This window comes from Phoenix dactylifera, chromosome 9 (assembly GCF_051530095.1).
Source record: "Phoenix dactylifera cultivar Ajwa chromosome 9, Ajwa_hap1_PhDact_Kaust_v1.1, whole genome shotgun sequence".
NCBI lineage: Eukaryota > Viridiplantae > Streptophyta > Magnoliopsida > Arecales > Arecaceae > Phoenix > Phoenix dactylifera.
Genome location: NC_143198.1, coordinates 129,356 through 142,136, shown reverse-complemented (window position 1 = coordinate 142,136; position 12,781 = coordinate 129,356). Strand labels below are relative to the sequence as shown.

General features: G+C 38.5%; 1 protein-coding gene across 3 annotated transcripts; it reads left to right on the top strand.

Annotated features, from left to right (window-relative positions):
• Positions 1 to 3,474: 3,474 nt before the first annotated feature.
• Positions 3,475 to 12,568, top strand: LOC103712015 (BEL1-like homeodomain protein 7). 3 transcript variants are annotated; one of them, XM_088703846.2, is made up of 6 exons: positions 3,754 to 4,188; positions 5,321 to 5,747; positions 5,848 to 6,421; positions 9,990 to 10,366; positions 10,462 to 10,522; positions 11,650 to 12,568. In XM_088703846.2, exons 3-6 carry the CDS (start codon positions 5,870 to 5,872, stop codon positions 12,289 to 12,291), a joined length of 1,632 nt encoding a protein of 543 aa, XP_088559972.2. In that variant the 5' UTR covers positions 3,754 to 4,188; positions 5,321 to 5,747; positions 5,848 to 5,869; the 3' UTR covers positions 12,292 to 12,568. The 3 variants fall into 3 exon arrangements, with proteins under 3 accessions (XP_008796599.3, XP_088559972.2, XP_088559971.2); XM_008798377.6 differs by having other exon boundaries at positions 3,475 to 4,188; positions 5,321 to 6,421; XM_088703845.2 differs by having other exon boundaries at positions 3,754 to 5,214; positions 5,321 to 6,421.
• The last annotated feature ends 213 nt before the right edge of the window (positions 12,569 to 12,781 follow it).

Sequence of the window (12,781 nt, the reverse complement as noted above, 5' to 3'; positions counted from 1 at the left end):
GATTTTTTTTCGCTTCCCTTTTACCACAAAACAACAAATTTGGATTCTTCCCCACGGAAACGGACAAATGCCATCCCTCCCTTAGACCTTCCGGGCTGCTATCTTGCGGGCCCGCATGGAGTTAAAGAGCGACCTTCTGATGATACATTTGGATTCCCATGCAAATACATCTAAAGCGCGCGAGCAGAACATCATCGATCTTTTTCTATCTTCCTGACCCCCTTGGATTCCCATGCAAATACATCTAAAGCGCGCGTAATTTCCCCATCTTTTGCGGTCTTCGTGCGCCATCCCGTTAGCCATTGGCGGAAGGAAAGTACGAAAGTTGGAGGAGCAATTATAGATGGCAGGTCCAAGCTTACGAAATTTCTACCCGCGTGCTCAAAATATTGCCGCATTGTTTGCCGAACAAGGTGTCCCACTTCATGATGATCGACAGTGAGAGCCTTGTCTGCTTGCTGATATCGTCTCGTCAATATTGTAACGAATATTCAAATGCATATGAGCAGGTGCCCCATGCGGAGTTTGATTTAGCATCAAAGTTCATTTGAGTGCTAAGTTGACGGGGTGTTATTGGCAAGGAAATGCCAAGTTAGCGTCGTCATACTTTCGCATTTGCAGCGAAGCGGAAGCTGCCGCCTGCCTATAGAAAACTATGCAAAGCAGTAGGCATGCAGGGCCAGCCGTGGCTCTCCGTGCTGCCGTCTCGCACGCTGCACGCACAGTAGTTGCTGCCGAGCTTGGATCGCATCCGACCACGCATGTAATTAATTGGTCCCGTCCCATTACCGGCTGCATTGAATGCATTTGCTAATTTGTGTCTGCACAATGATCATTTGGAGAAATTTTGCATTTATGTTGCAACAACTAGTTTTATGCACAACACGTCAAAGAGCTGACGACGGATAATAAATACTGCCCTCCCTTATGTCTCGATCGGCTGCCGATCAGGACGAAACTACAGCGTCGTGTACCAATCAAGGATACAGCTGGCCTCTCTTCATTGCTTGGGCTCGATCCAAGCTCAATTGAACCCAAATGGATCGATCTATTCGCCAAAAGTCCTTTTTCTGAAAATAAAAAAAAAAAATTGGAAAAAGTGGAGATCCAATCTATACTGGCGAGGAGATTAGTTAGGAACATGCAGGAATTGGCACAACAACAGGTCTTAAATGAATTTGGGTCAAATTCTGACAACAAAGGTTTGTCCTGATATATTTGAGCAATTGTGTTGCGCAAAATTGCCTGACCGCCTCATCTACAGAAATAAAAAAAAGCAAGAAAAACCACAAAAAAAGCATGAAAACTAATGATAGGTAATTACTCGAGTTGAATAAAGAGAAAACCATGCTTGTACCGCGCTCTCTTGAATATGAATTAAAAAAAAAGTTTTTGATTTCGGCAAAACTTTATGCTCTCTTTTGTGAGAGGCATATGGATATGGATCTACGTGCCGGTTCCACTTTTCAGCATGAGCTCGCTTGTGTTTTTCCCCCCCTTCTTTTTAGGGTTTTACCTTCCCCCAACTTGCACCCAGAGAGAGAGAGAGAGGGAGGGTTTCTTTATGGCAATAAATATGTAGCATAAAGAGGGCCACATATGACTTGGCACATGAAAACTATACTCCGTGTGAAGTGGTGTACATTTCGATCATTTTGATAAATGTTAATGTTTAGCACGTACTAGGCATATGAGTAAATATCTGCTTCCAAGGAAATCGAAGTGTCTCCCTAAGAAAGTATTTCAGAAGGGCATGCTGATAATAATACTTGAAAAATTAGGTCCTTCGAGTTCACGTTATATAGGGAGAAATTTTTAATATTTGCAGCATGGTCTAAATTCAAATACATCACGTATGATTAGAAAAGAAAATTAACTGAAAACTAAAATAGCCTAGAATGCATATTGCCTTCGACATCACCGATATTCTTGATTAATCATCTAATTATATTTTTTGGTAATTTGACGCTAGAAGACTAGCTGGTCTACCTTGACATATTTTTTTACATTATAAAGCATGATTAGTTTGTCTTGTTGTAAGGTTTGTAATAATTTACACTGAAAATCTATAATAGGTTTAATTAGAAGAAATATTTCGGACAATATTTCTTTTCTTTTGAGCTAGTATATAGTCGAGGATCTTTCGTTGAAGCCAAGAAACCTCGAGCCAAAGTTCAAAACCTAGAATCCAACTCGAATTGGCTAGAAATTGAGTCAACTCAAAGTTAATGAAATTGGGTTCTAAGATCTTGAATTTTAATAGATTATACAAACAGGCATACAAGAAGATAACAATTTTGTACTATATTAAAACCATGAAATTACATCTAATGCTTCACTCTTTGAGTTTTAATTATAGTTAATTAACCAAATTCAGTGTCAGCTTAATGAGTTAACGAATATAACTACCGAGTTTTACAAATCAAAGGCAAGAGTTCATTTAAATTTACTGGGAACACAATCGCATGCAGCCAACCTGGCTATGCTTTCAGTCACCACGCAAATAAGTTCTTCAGCATTATCATAGACATTACTAATGGCCAAAATATTTGATCCTATTTGCCGACAGAGTAGAACTGTTGCAGGTTTGATCAATTACAAGCTTTCGTCACCCATAGTTCAATCGGGTATAATTCCCACTCCTACCGTCTTAATTTATATGTTAAACATTGAAACAATGCATTTACTCCAATTAGACATTGCTATATGGCTTGTACGATCACCTTGTTTCAAAAGGAAGGGCAAAAGTTGCACTCATCAAGTTTTTTTTCTTTTTTTTTTTTGAAAAAAAAACAAACCCCATGCAGACACGGTCAGAAGGGGACATGCATGCATTAAAAATGTGGGAAAGTTTTGCAAGCAACAAAAGGACACCCAACTTTCAACGGATCGAAAGGAACAGAAACTCTAGTGATTAATCAACCCACGTCACTCCCATACAAGCCAGGTGGCCAAACACGGAGAGCTTGCAAATGGAGGTGCATAAAATAACTCATTAACCAGCTACTTATGCCCATTAGTTAAAGCGATCTCTTCACATTAATAATAGATGATTAAGGTGCAGAGCTTTCAATAATTAATACATAACTAGACTAACGGCAAATTAATCTAGTAAATGTTGCAAGAAGGGAAAGACAAAATTGCCAGAGCCTAAAAGCTATAATCATTAACACGAGAAATGGGATCAATAAAATGCGAGAAATCATTTGCTTGATAGCATTTTCAATAGGAATTCATTTGTATTATCCTTGAGTCTTCACCTGGGTAGGCCAGGTCGGTGCCTATTTTCTTGTATTATTTTTTTTAATTTTATTGGTTGCATTTATATCTATCGTGTGCGCGTGTGAGCCGCAGTTGTTAAAAAAAAAAAAATACTTTATTTATGGGTATCTCAAGTATTCTGGGCTACCTGCTTTTTTTTTTTTTTTTTTGATTCTCCGTTGAAAAACCTGGTATAACCATTTTGTATCAACTGAGTTGAAGGGAATTGCCTCTTGGCCTTTTTTTTATGTAAAAAAAAAAACTTTTTTCCTTCAAGTCCTAAGATAAGGTTTAGGTCCACCTACTGGTGGTTAGAGATAGAGCGCATATTAACAACACCAACTCGCACAACTTGTTTGGAAGGGACTTATTAGAGACTTGAATTAGAAGAAAGGCAAAAGAGAAAAAAAAAAAAAAAAACTAGAGACTTGAGAGATGGACCCTTGTCATGCCGCTTTCAAGGTAAGGGCTGGGGATGGCTTGCTCTTTCTTACAGTCTCACGTGCTAATATAGAATGTTGGGTTTGATGAAGATGATGTTTTGAAGGGGGGGGGGGGGGGGGGAGAGAGAGAGAGAGAGAGAGAGAGAGAGAGAGAGAGGGAGAGGGAGAGAGAGGGAGGGAGGGAGCTAAAAAGAGAAAAGAGTATAGTATTTAAAGAAAAAAAAATTGATCAGAGCATAGGGAGGAAAAAAAAAAGGGTCTTAAAAAATTTTAAATGGAGGGGTCTTTTTCTTCTGTATGGGTTGGTGTTATTGGGGGGTGTGGGTGATGTAAGAGCCCGATGAAAAGGGCTTGTTTGTGAGCCTCGGGATCGGTTTTGTCCCCATTTTGGGAGGGATTTCTCTCAGCCGATCGGCTTTGAATTCATGGTATCCTGCTCCCCACGAGGAGCACAGCGCCACCTCTTCAGGGCTCTCGCTCTCAGGTAATCCTTTGTTTTTTTTTAATTAAAAAAATAAAATCTCGGTCTCTATCTCCTCTAATTCCATCAATTTCCGGTGGTTCAGAAAGAAACTTTTTTGAGTTATTTATGTGATACCAAAATCCCATCGTTTTCTTCTTCTTATTCTCTTTGTTTGTCAGATTTAACTTTTGTGTCTGTTGGGTGCAACTAACTTTTTTGCTGATGACGAGCTCGAAGTTTTTTTGTTGTTGTTCTCAAGCTGATTTTTGTTGGGTCTTTAACTTTTTCCCCTCTTCTTTTCATGGATTTTGGGAAGTTGGGTTTGTGTTTGTGAAGTTTTATTGGAGGTCTAGGACAGATATAATTTTTTGTGTGGCTACGATTTTTGGGCGCCTTGGGGTTCTGGAATTTCAGGAGCGATGACAAGTTGAAAGGTATTAAAGGAGTGAAATTTTTGTATCGGTTTTGGATTTTGCAAGTGCAGGTAAGAGTTTTTCTTTATATATCTGATTGTTCATGAAAAAAAACCCTTTTCGTTACCCACGCTACAACGACCAGGATCATGAAAAAAGGAAACAACTGAGAGGGTCGGTGGATTTCTTTTTTGGCTTCTTCCCTGAGCATCGGCATCAAGCAGATAGCTTTCTGTTCTGAAAACTTGGAACCTAGGTTGCTCTAAATAGTTTTTGGTGATTTCCTTATTTTCATCTTTTAGAAAAAAGTTTGTGAGCTTATCCCATGTAACATTTCCAACTTTTTTAGGAGCTACCTGGAGACACATATAAACAGTAGTTTGATGATGTTATTATTATTATTATTTTAATAGTTCTGATCGGCATCGTCAGGTTTTTGGTTCTTCATGTAGTGGTATCCGTTGGGGGAAGTCGTTGCTGTAGGCCAACTTATGATTTATGAATGGCCTCTACTTTTTCTCTCTATTATCCTGGAATCTTTTGTTTTTTTAGAAAAAAGATGATCTGTTCTCTTCTATCCCATAACAATAAGCTGATGTCTTCCCTACCTACTCCTTGTGGTCTTACCTGCACCGTATGATTCATCATCTTCTCTCTAGTTTGTATTCTTGCCAGCTTTTCAAACTTCTGCTTTCTGTCCTTGCCGCTAACTTTTTATTTGTGCTGATGATTTCTTGCAGCCATATCATTTATAAGCAAAGGGCTTCTTTATGGGGACCATCTGCTTGAGTCTCCATCACCACAATAGCCAGAAAAGAATATATAGGTTGTAATGCTTCACCATTGTACTTGTTCCGTTTGTACAGTTTGTAAATTTCTCAGACGTCTCAAAATCAAGGAAGAGGGTAATGGCCGCTTACTACTCCAGCTCTACCAACCAAAGGGATGTCACGCCAACCTTCTATACAAGGGACCCAGGACATGCATCATATCCTGAGTCCTCAAGTACAAGCAACATGATTTATCCAAACTATTCTTCTGTTCCATATTCAGACAAATTGGCTGGCAATAACCAATCCCAACAGAACGGCATGGACCTTCCTGTTCCTTCCTCTATGATATCGCATGACTTATCTACAGGGGGAGCTGGCTTTGCATCACATCTTGGTGAGCGCTCTTACAATGCTTTGAATGATGGAAGGGATGAGGTATTGTTCATGCAAACAATTGACAGGTCACTGACTGGAGTTAGCGATCTGGTTTGCAGTTCAGTTGCTGATGATCCCCATATGAGGGTTCATACTCAGTTGGGCATTTTAAATGGTCAGAACGTGTCATTGCATCAGTCAAATGTTTCGACCGCACAATGCCAAGGGTTATCTCTCAGCCTTAGCACAGAGATTCCGGTGCCTTCATTTCAGTTCCAGCCTGCAAACTCAGACATCTCAATTTTAAGTACTCATCAGTCAAATTCGGGAGATGGCAGGGCATTTAGAGATGATAACTCTAGATACAAACTTATGCATTCAAATGCCTCTCCATATGGCCTCTCGAGTATCACAAGCACAATTTCAAGTTCTAGATATCTCAAGGTGGCACGGCAGTTGCTTGATGAAGTTGTTAGTGTTCGGAAGGCTTTGAAGCAGGAAACAGACAAAACTCAAAGTTTGGATAATTCTGGTGGCACTGCAGAGTGCAAAGATAGTGATGAAGTATCGAAGTGTGATGGGATGTCTTTAAATCCTCAAGAGTCCAATGTTCAATCACCTACTGAACTCTCACCGTCTGAAAGACAGGGCCTGCAAAACAAGATGACGGAGCTTCTGGCAATGTTGGATGAGGTGCAAACTCATTTACTTCTTAATTTTAGCTCTTTAATGGCAATGTACTATAATATACCAAGTTAAAGTAAGTTAATGGTCAGAAATATATGTGCAAATAAAATTTTGAATTTTCCAACATCAGTAGATTAGATCAGCATCTCTCTATGTCATAAATGTCATCTTGGTTGTAATTGATTTGCTTAATTGTATTCAAATGCAATCTTTTACCTACTTCTTTAACAGTACTTTTTTATCTGTGATAAAGCTGAAAAAGCAATTTAGATGCATGTTATTTAGCGTATAACTTGCACTCAATTATGTAAACATATCCGCTAACTTCTTCAAGCTAGAAGAAGGGAAAGTTATTTATGAATTTTGATTCCTATACAGAACATGCATTGCTTTAATGTCTATTCCCCTTGAGTCATCCAATTCATTATTAGAAAACAAATTATATATGCTTAATAGTGAATCAAAATCCTTTTCTACTTTTTCTCTTTTGATTCCTTCTCCTTTATCGTTTGACGACAAGAAATAGTTCTGTACAGGCAATTTTTATGAGCTTTTTGCTTCCTTGAAGATTGGATAGTTGCTGGTTAGGTAATCCACAATTTTGTAATACCGTGCATTTGCATGTGACATTGTCCATCTAGTGAATTGCAGCAGAAGTTGGAAAAATAGCATTTTGGTCGTTCTCCTCTATCCATTTCTTTACCACATCTGTCTCAGTTTTAGTACATTTGTCATGCTCTGTATTTACATGCATATAATTTTTTTGAAGGATGAACTCGAGTAGAAGGTTGGTGGAGGTTATGGATATCTAGGGTTTTACAGGTTTCAAAGGTTTTCTCCCCATAATAACTCTTTATCGAGTGTTTGTTTTCTGTCTGAATTTGAAAGTATTCTTTAGCCTCTGGGTACATATGAATTGTCTTCATAGGCGAACGATTGACCCTTTAATCCCTGCATTAGGATATCTGTCTAATGCCTTCCTTCGTAGATAACAGTAGGCTTAGCAGACTACTATGTTGCTTGCCATGATAATCAAGGCTGTAATTATATTAGTAATTACTGCTAAAAAAAAGGTGAGATTATATTGGATGCCCTCTTATGAGAGAAATTACGCAATGTCATGGTTGAAGCAGTGAAATTGTTTGCTAAACCTCATCTCTTCATCTTTTGGAGGTAAGCGAAGCAGTAGGTGGGTTGCTGCAGCTTGGTATATAAGCTGTCATAGACCATAACCATCTCCTAAGTCATCTCTTCCTGACCTGTAATAGTGACATATTTGAGGTAAGATCACTGGAAACAAACAGTCAAGAATGAGATAGGATAAATAAGGTGCGCAGGAGCTAGTAAAGTCTAACATGCATCACAAATGCAACTATTTAGTTTTAATATCTTGTTAGAAATATATCCAAGTCTAGCTGAAGAGATGGAGAAGGGCTCAGAGGATGGATGAGATAAAAATAGAAATGGGAGAGAATTTTAAAATAGATACGAATGACGATTTGGATATCAGAAGCAGGAGGGAAAAAAGAGATGTAAAGGATAAAAAAGGGAAAGGTCCTACACCAAATGCAAGACCAGTAAAGTTGAAATTTGATGAAAGAACACTGTGATTATTTTATTGGTTAAATTTATAATAAGATTCTTGAGTAAAGGAGAATCTAGATGGAGTAACTTTTGCTACTAACTAAATGCGTGCAAGTGCAGTGTTTTTCTAAGGTGGTCAAAATCAAACTTATGAACCATGGCAAATTAATTCAAGAGGCAGCACGATAAATGTTAGAGCAATTAAATTATGATCTTGAAAGCCAAATGGAGTCTATGCCATGAACCTTTCAACCATTGAAGGTTTATCTAGTAGTTGGAGTCTGTGATATATACCTTGAGGAGTAATGTGACGGAGTCACCATGATAATGAAAGAAATACTCAGGTGATCCATGTTTAGTGGTATATATGGTTTGGAATTACCCACATAGAGGCCACGATGACTTGATCCCTCAAAATCTATCTCAACTTATACGATACGAAGTAATCCTTGCGATGTCCTAGATCTTATGATTGAAATGTTATATTTTCAAATATGAAAATACATCAAGATCTTGGATTATCATGTTAATCACAATCAACGCGGAATATAAAACTATAAAGACATACCTGTATCCATTGTTTAAAATCTGTCCTTGCTTTTAGAGAGAAGGATCACCCTAACAACGTTCCTCAAGAGTGTCTCACGATGATTAGAGGCACAAAATATGTTGTAGGTATGAACCCAAGAGTCTCTCATTTCTTTTATAGGTCTCCCACCATCAAGAAGACCAAAGGACTCTTTTAATAGGTTTTCTACCAGCAAGAAAACCAAAAGGCTCTTACGAGCAAGAAAACCAAAAGACTCTTTTAATAGGTTTTCTACCCATAAATACAATTGGACTAGTAATGACCTATAATCCTTTAATTGGGTATTATAGGGTGTGTGGGACACTTTAATAGAATATTAATTTATAATATTCTTACATGAAAAGCAGAAAGTAATCCTTTCACCATGTCCTTGAACTTGGGATATTGACAACTTGGTCAGTTGAACCCTTCATCTGCTTTTAATTGTCAATAATTTCAAAATATTTTTTACAGGGAGCTGAACTAGACACTAAAAGCTCCCATTATGGTTCCATGAAAGATGTGGCTATATTATATCTGAATATAGGAATTGCGTAAAAACCATATTGTAAATCCAATCGAACTCCTTAAATCAGATTTGAAAGTAGTCTTGAATGTAAAGAGAACCTAAAAGTAACCAAAAGAAGGCTTTATGATGGGCCCATCTATGCTGAGGTTTGTGTTTTATTATATAGATGTGCTAGAACAGACCTCTAAATTTTCAAAAGAAGCTCCTCGTTACTTCTATTCTATGCACCCATAGTTTATATAAATTAGGTAATAAACGTTAGGTACTTTTTTGCTATGCTTGGCCAGTTGCTGCCTTGGACCCTTGGTTCATGTTTTTTTTTTTTTAATTTTCATTTTTTAATTTTCTAGAATATTGTTTTTAGCATGTTTGGTTTGAGATAAACATTATGATAATGCAATTGAAGTGTGTGATATGAGAGTAGTATTAATGCATTATATTTTCTTGGTATTAAGTGTTCTGAAGAATTAAGGATTTAGAATTTTTTTGGAGAAAAGTTTTAAACAACTTAGAAATATGATAATTATTCACTTAGAAACATTCATATGATTTTGTGTGTTAAAAATGACTACTACAGTTTACTTATCTGGGAGAATTGAAAAACCCACAATGATCCACAACCTTTAAAACTATATAAATCACTTATGACGTAGAAGACTTAATATGATCTATTTTTTGCCAATCTGGTAAGAAAAATTTCTATGGAAAACAATTATGGATAAATAAGAGAAGGATCAAGTAGTTTTTATATAATTCATTGGTGATAAAAATGTTAATAAATGATAAATGGTTTTCAAATGATATTTTTATGAAGATACTGACTGCTAATTTATTTGCCTACAGACCTCAGTTTATCTTTGCCTGAACTTAATTTTCCCTCCATTAAACTGCAGGTTGATAGGAGATATAAACAGTATTACTATCAGATGCAAATTGTAGTGTCATCTTTTGATGTAGTAGCGGGCTGTGAGGCTGCTAAACCATACACTGCACTTGCCCTTCAAACAATTTCTAGACAGTTTCGCCGTCTGAGAGATGCTATTAATGGTCAGATTCGAGCTACTCGAAAGAGCCTTGGAGAGCAAGACAATTCAAGTAGTAAGGGTGTTGGAATATCTCGCCTAAAATACATAGATCAGCAACTTAGGCAACAGAGGGCAATGCAACATCTTGGCATGGTTCAGCACAATGCTTGGAGACCGCAGAGGGGGCTACCAGAGACCTCTGTTTCAATACTACGTGCTTGGTTGTTTGAGCACTTTCTTCATCCGTAAGTCCTCTTAGAAACCTTTATTTTGTTTCCTCTTGATAGTTTAGTTTCTCATGTTTCTTTTTCTTAGTGTTTTTGTATACTATTTTCTCCAGTTACCCGAAGGATTCTGAGAAGTTAATGCTGGCAAGACAGACAGGCCTAACAAAGAGCCAGGTATGCTATTTATTTATTTATTTGTTTATGTTTAAAAGAAGTTTAGGTATAGGAGGGGAATTACTAGAAGGGAAAATGGAGCTTTTTAGTTACACAAATGTTGCTAAATATTTGCGTATCAGGACTGCATGTTAAAGTCATAGACCTGATTTTATTTAACACCATACATTGCTTTAAAATATTTTCTACAATCAGAAATTACAAAAGAGGGGCAGGGACCATACACTCAACTGTATTGATCATTGGACTTGCATAGTTGATGATTCATGGCCGGACGCAAACAATTATGAGTGAACTCATTTGGGATCCAACTCAAACATTAACATTTTACTTCCAACTTACTAGTGTTCAATAAGGTTAGATTTTATAATGCTCACTCTAGGGCTGGAATTCGGCACGGCTGGGCCAGTCCATAGTGTTGCCCGAGCTTGGCCCGAATTTTTTTTTGGGCTCTAGGCTAGGCTTAGGCCCGAAATTTCTTTCAAATCCCTACCCAAGCCCCGCCTTGCCCTAAAGCCCAATCGAGCACCCAAATAGGCCTGTTTAAGCCAGAAGGCTGGGCCTCACCTGAATTGGCCTCACTAACCTGAAATTCTTGGCCCAACTGGCCGAAAATGCTTGGCCCAACCCGAAAGACTCCCTGCGGAAGATCCTAATAATGAATTTGGCCCAACATCGATCTCGGGTTTTGGGTTTCAAGGCAGGCTCAGCTAGGCCAACCCCGGTCTAGAATTTATTGAGGCCCTTTTTTCAGGCCCAAGCCTGACCAAAACATTCTCGGACTTGGCCCAATGCCTGACTGGAAGCTGGCTCGGCCTGATGGGCCTTAGGCCAGCCCGGGGCCATTTCCAGCTTTAGCTCACTGCCAAATTCCTTTGACAATTGAATTTGAATTCTAAACTTTGATGGGTCTGTGCACTCATGATGGTATATGATCAGACCCTATTAATCTAATAATTATAATTCTGTGACATCAACAAGAAATGCATGATATCTGTATGCATCTGCCTTGTTAAACCCCCAGCTTTATATTGACAGTATATTTTCGTGCTAGTGGAATCAAGTAGTCCCAGGAAAATTTGTTTGATGCCCTTTGTTTATGGACAGTTAGTTCTATTTTCATGCAGATCTCAAACTGGTTCATAAATGCTCGCGTTCGCCTGTGGAAGCCTATGATTGAGGAGATGTACAAAGAAGAGATTGGTGAAACTGAGATGGACTCAAACTCTTCAACAGAGAATGTACCCAAAAGTAAAGATGAGACTGGATCCTCTGAGGAGAGGGAACGCTCAAAAAGTCCTGCAACTGAAAGATGTCACATGAGCCAGCTTGATGAATCTTTTAAATCGGGCATCTCTGACATGGATATGGGCGAGACAGCTGCTGGGTTTCAGAATGAGGCAAATGCGGATGACACATTCATGAATCTCATGCTAAAGGATCAACGACCCGTTGGAGGGGACGGTGGTCTCCTCCATGATGCTATAGCCCAGAGATCTGATGGAAGTGGGAGGTTTTCAGCTTATCAGATGGCTGAGTTGGGGATGTACGGGAATGGCGGGGTGTCTCTCACATTGGGTTTGCAGCATTGTGATGGCGGTCTTCCTGTATCAAACAGTCAGAAGGGCTACCGAAGGGTGGGAGGGCAAGATGCATACAGCACTGCTCCTCCCCTTGAGGCTGATGCGGCAGATTATGATTGTACAAATCTGATGGACCCGCGCCACAGGTTTGGACCATCACCTTTGCTGCATGATTTTGTTGCTTGAGCACTCTTAGCAGAAGGAGATGGTGGTATCTCAAACTTGTGATGTGGGAATAACATGTCTAAAGAAGCTTGATGTTTCTGCTGTAATTGTTGGAGAATGAAGCAATCGCATGTAATAAAATGGAACATAAGTGAGATGGGTGGGATAAATAGTTTAGCATGTAAAGATAGAAGAAACATGTAAAATTTTATTCATTTTCATCCTGCTAAAGGTAAGATCTAATGTAGTTCTTGTTGGAGTTTTAATTTATAAAAAGATTTAAATTTTAAAAATAAAATCGATCTTATCTTCTATCTGTTAGTTGTTTTAAAGGTTTTAAAACTTTTTCCATTTTGATCCCACTTCGGATATGTGAAAGCAAATCTTTTTTCGTTAAATGGAGAGTCTTCTGCAGGAAACCGAAGTCGGGCTTTGAGGCAAGCGGGGTGGTGCTGGGGACCGCATTCGCGCTCGGCTCAAATGCTGCTTTTAAGATAGAGAAAGGATCTAA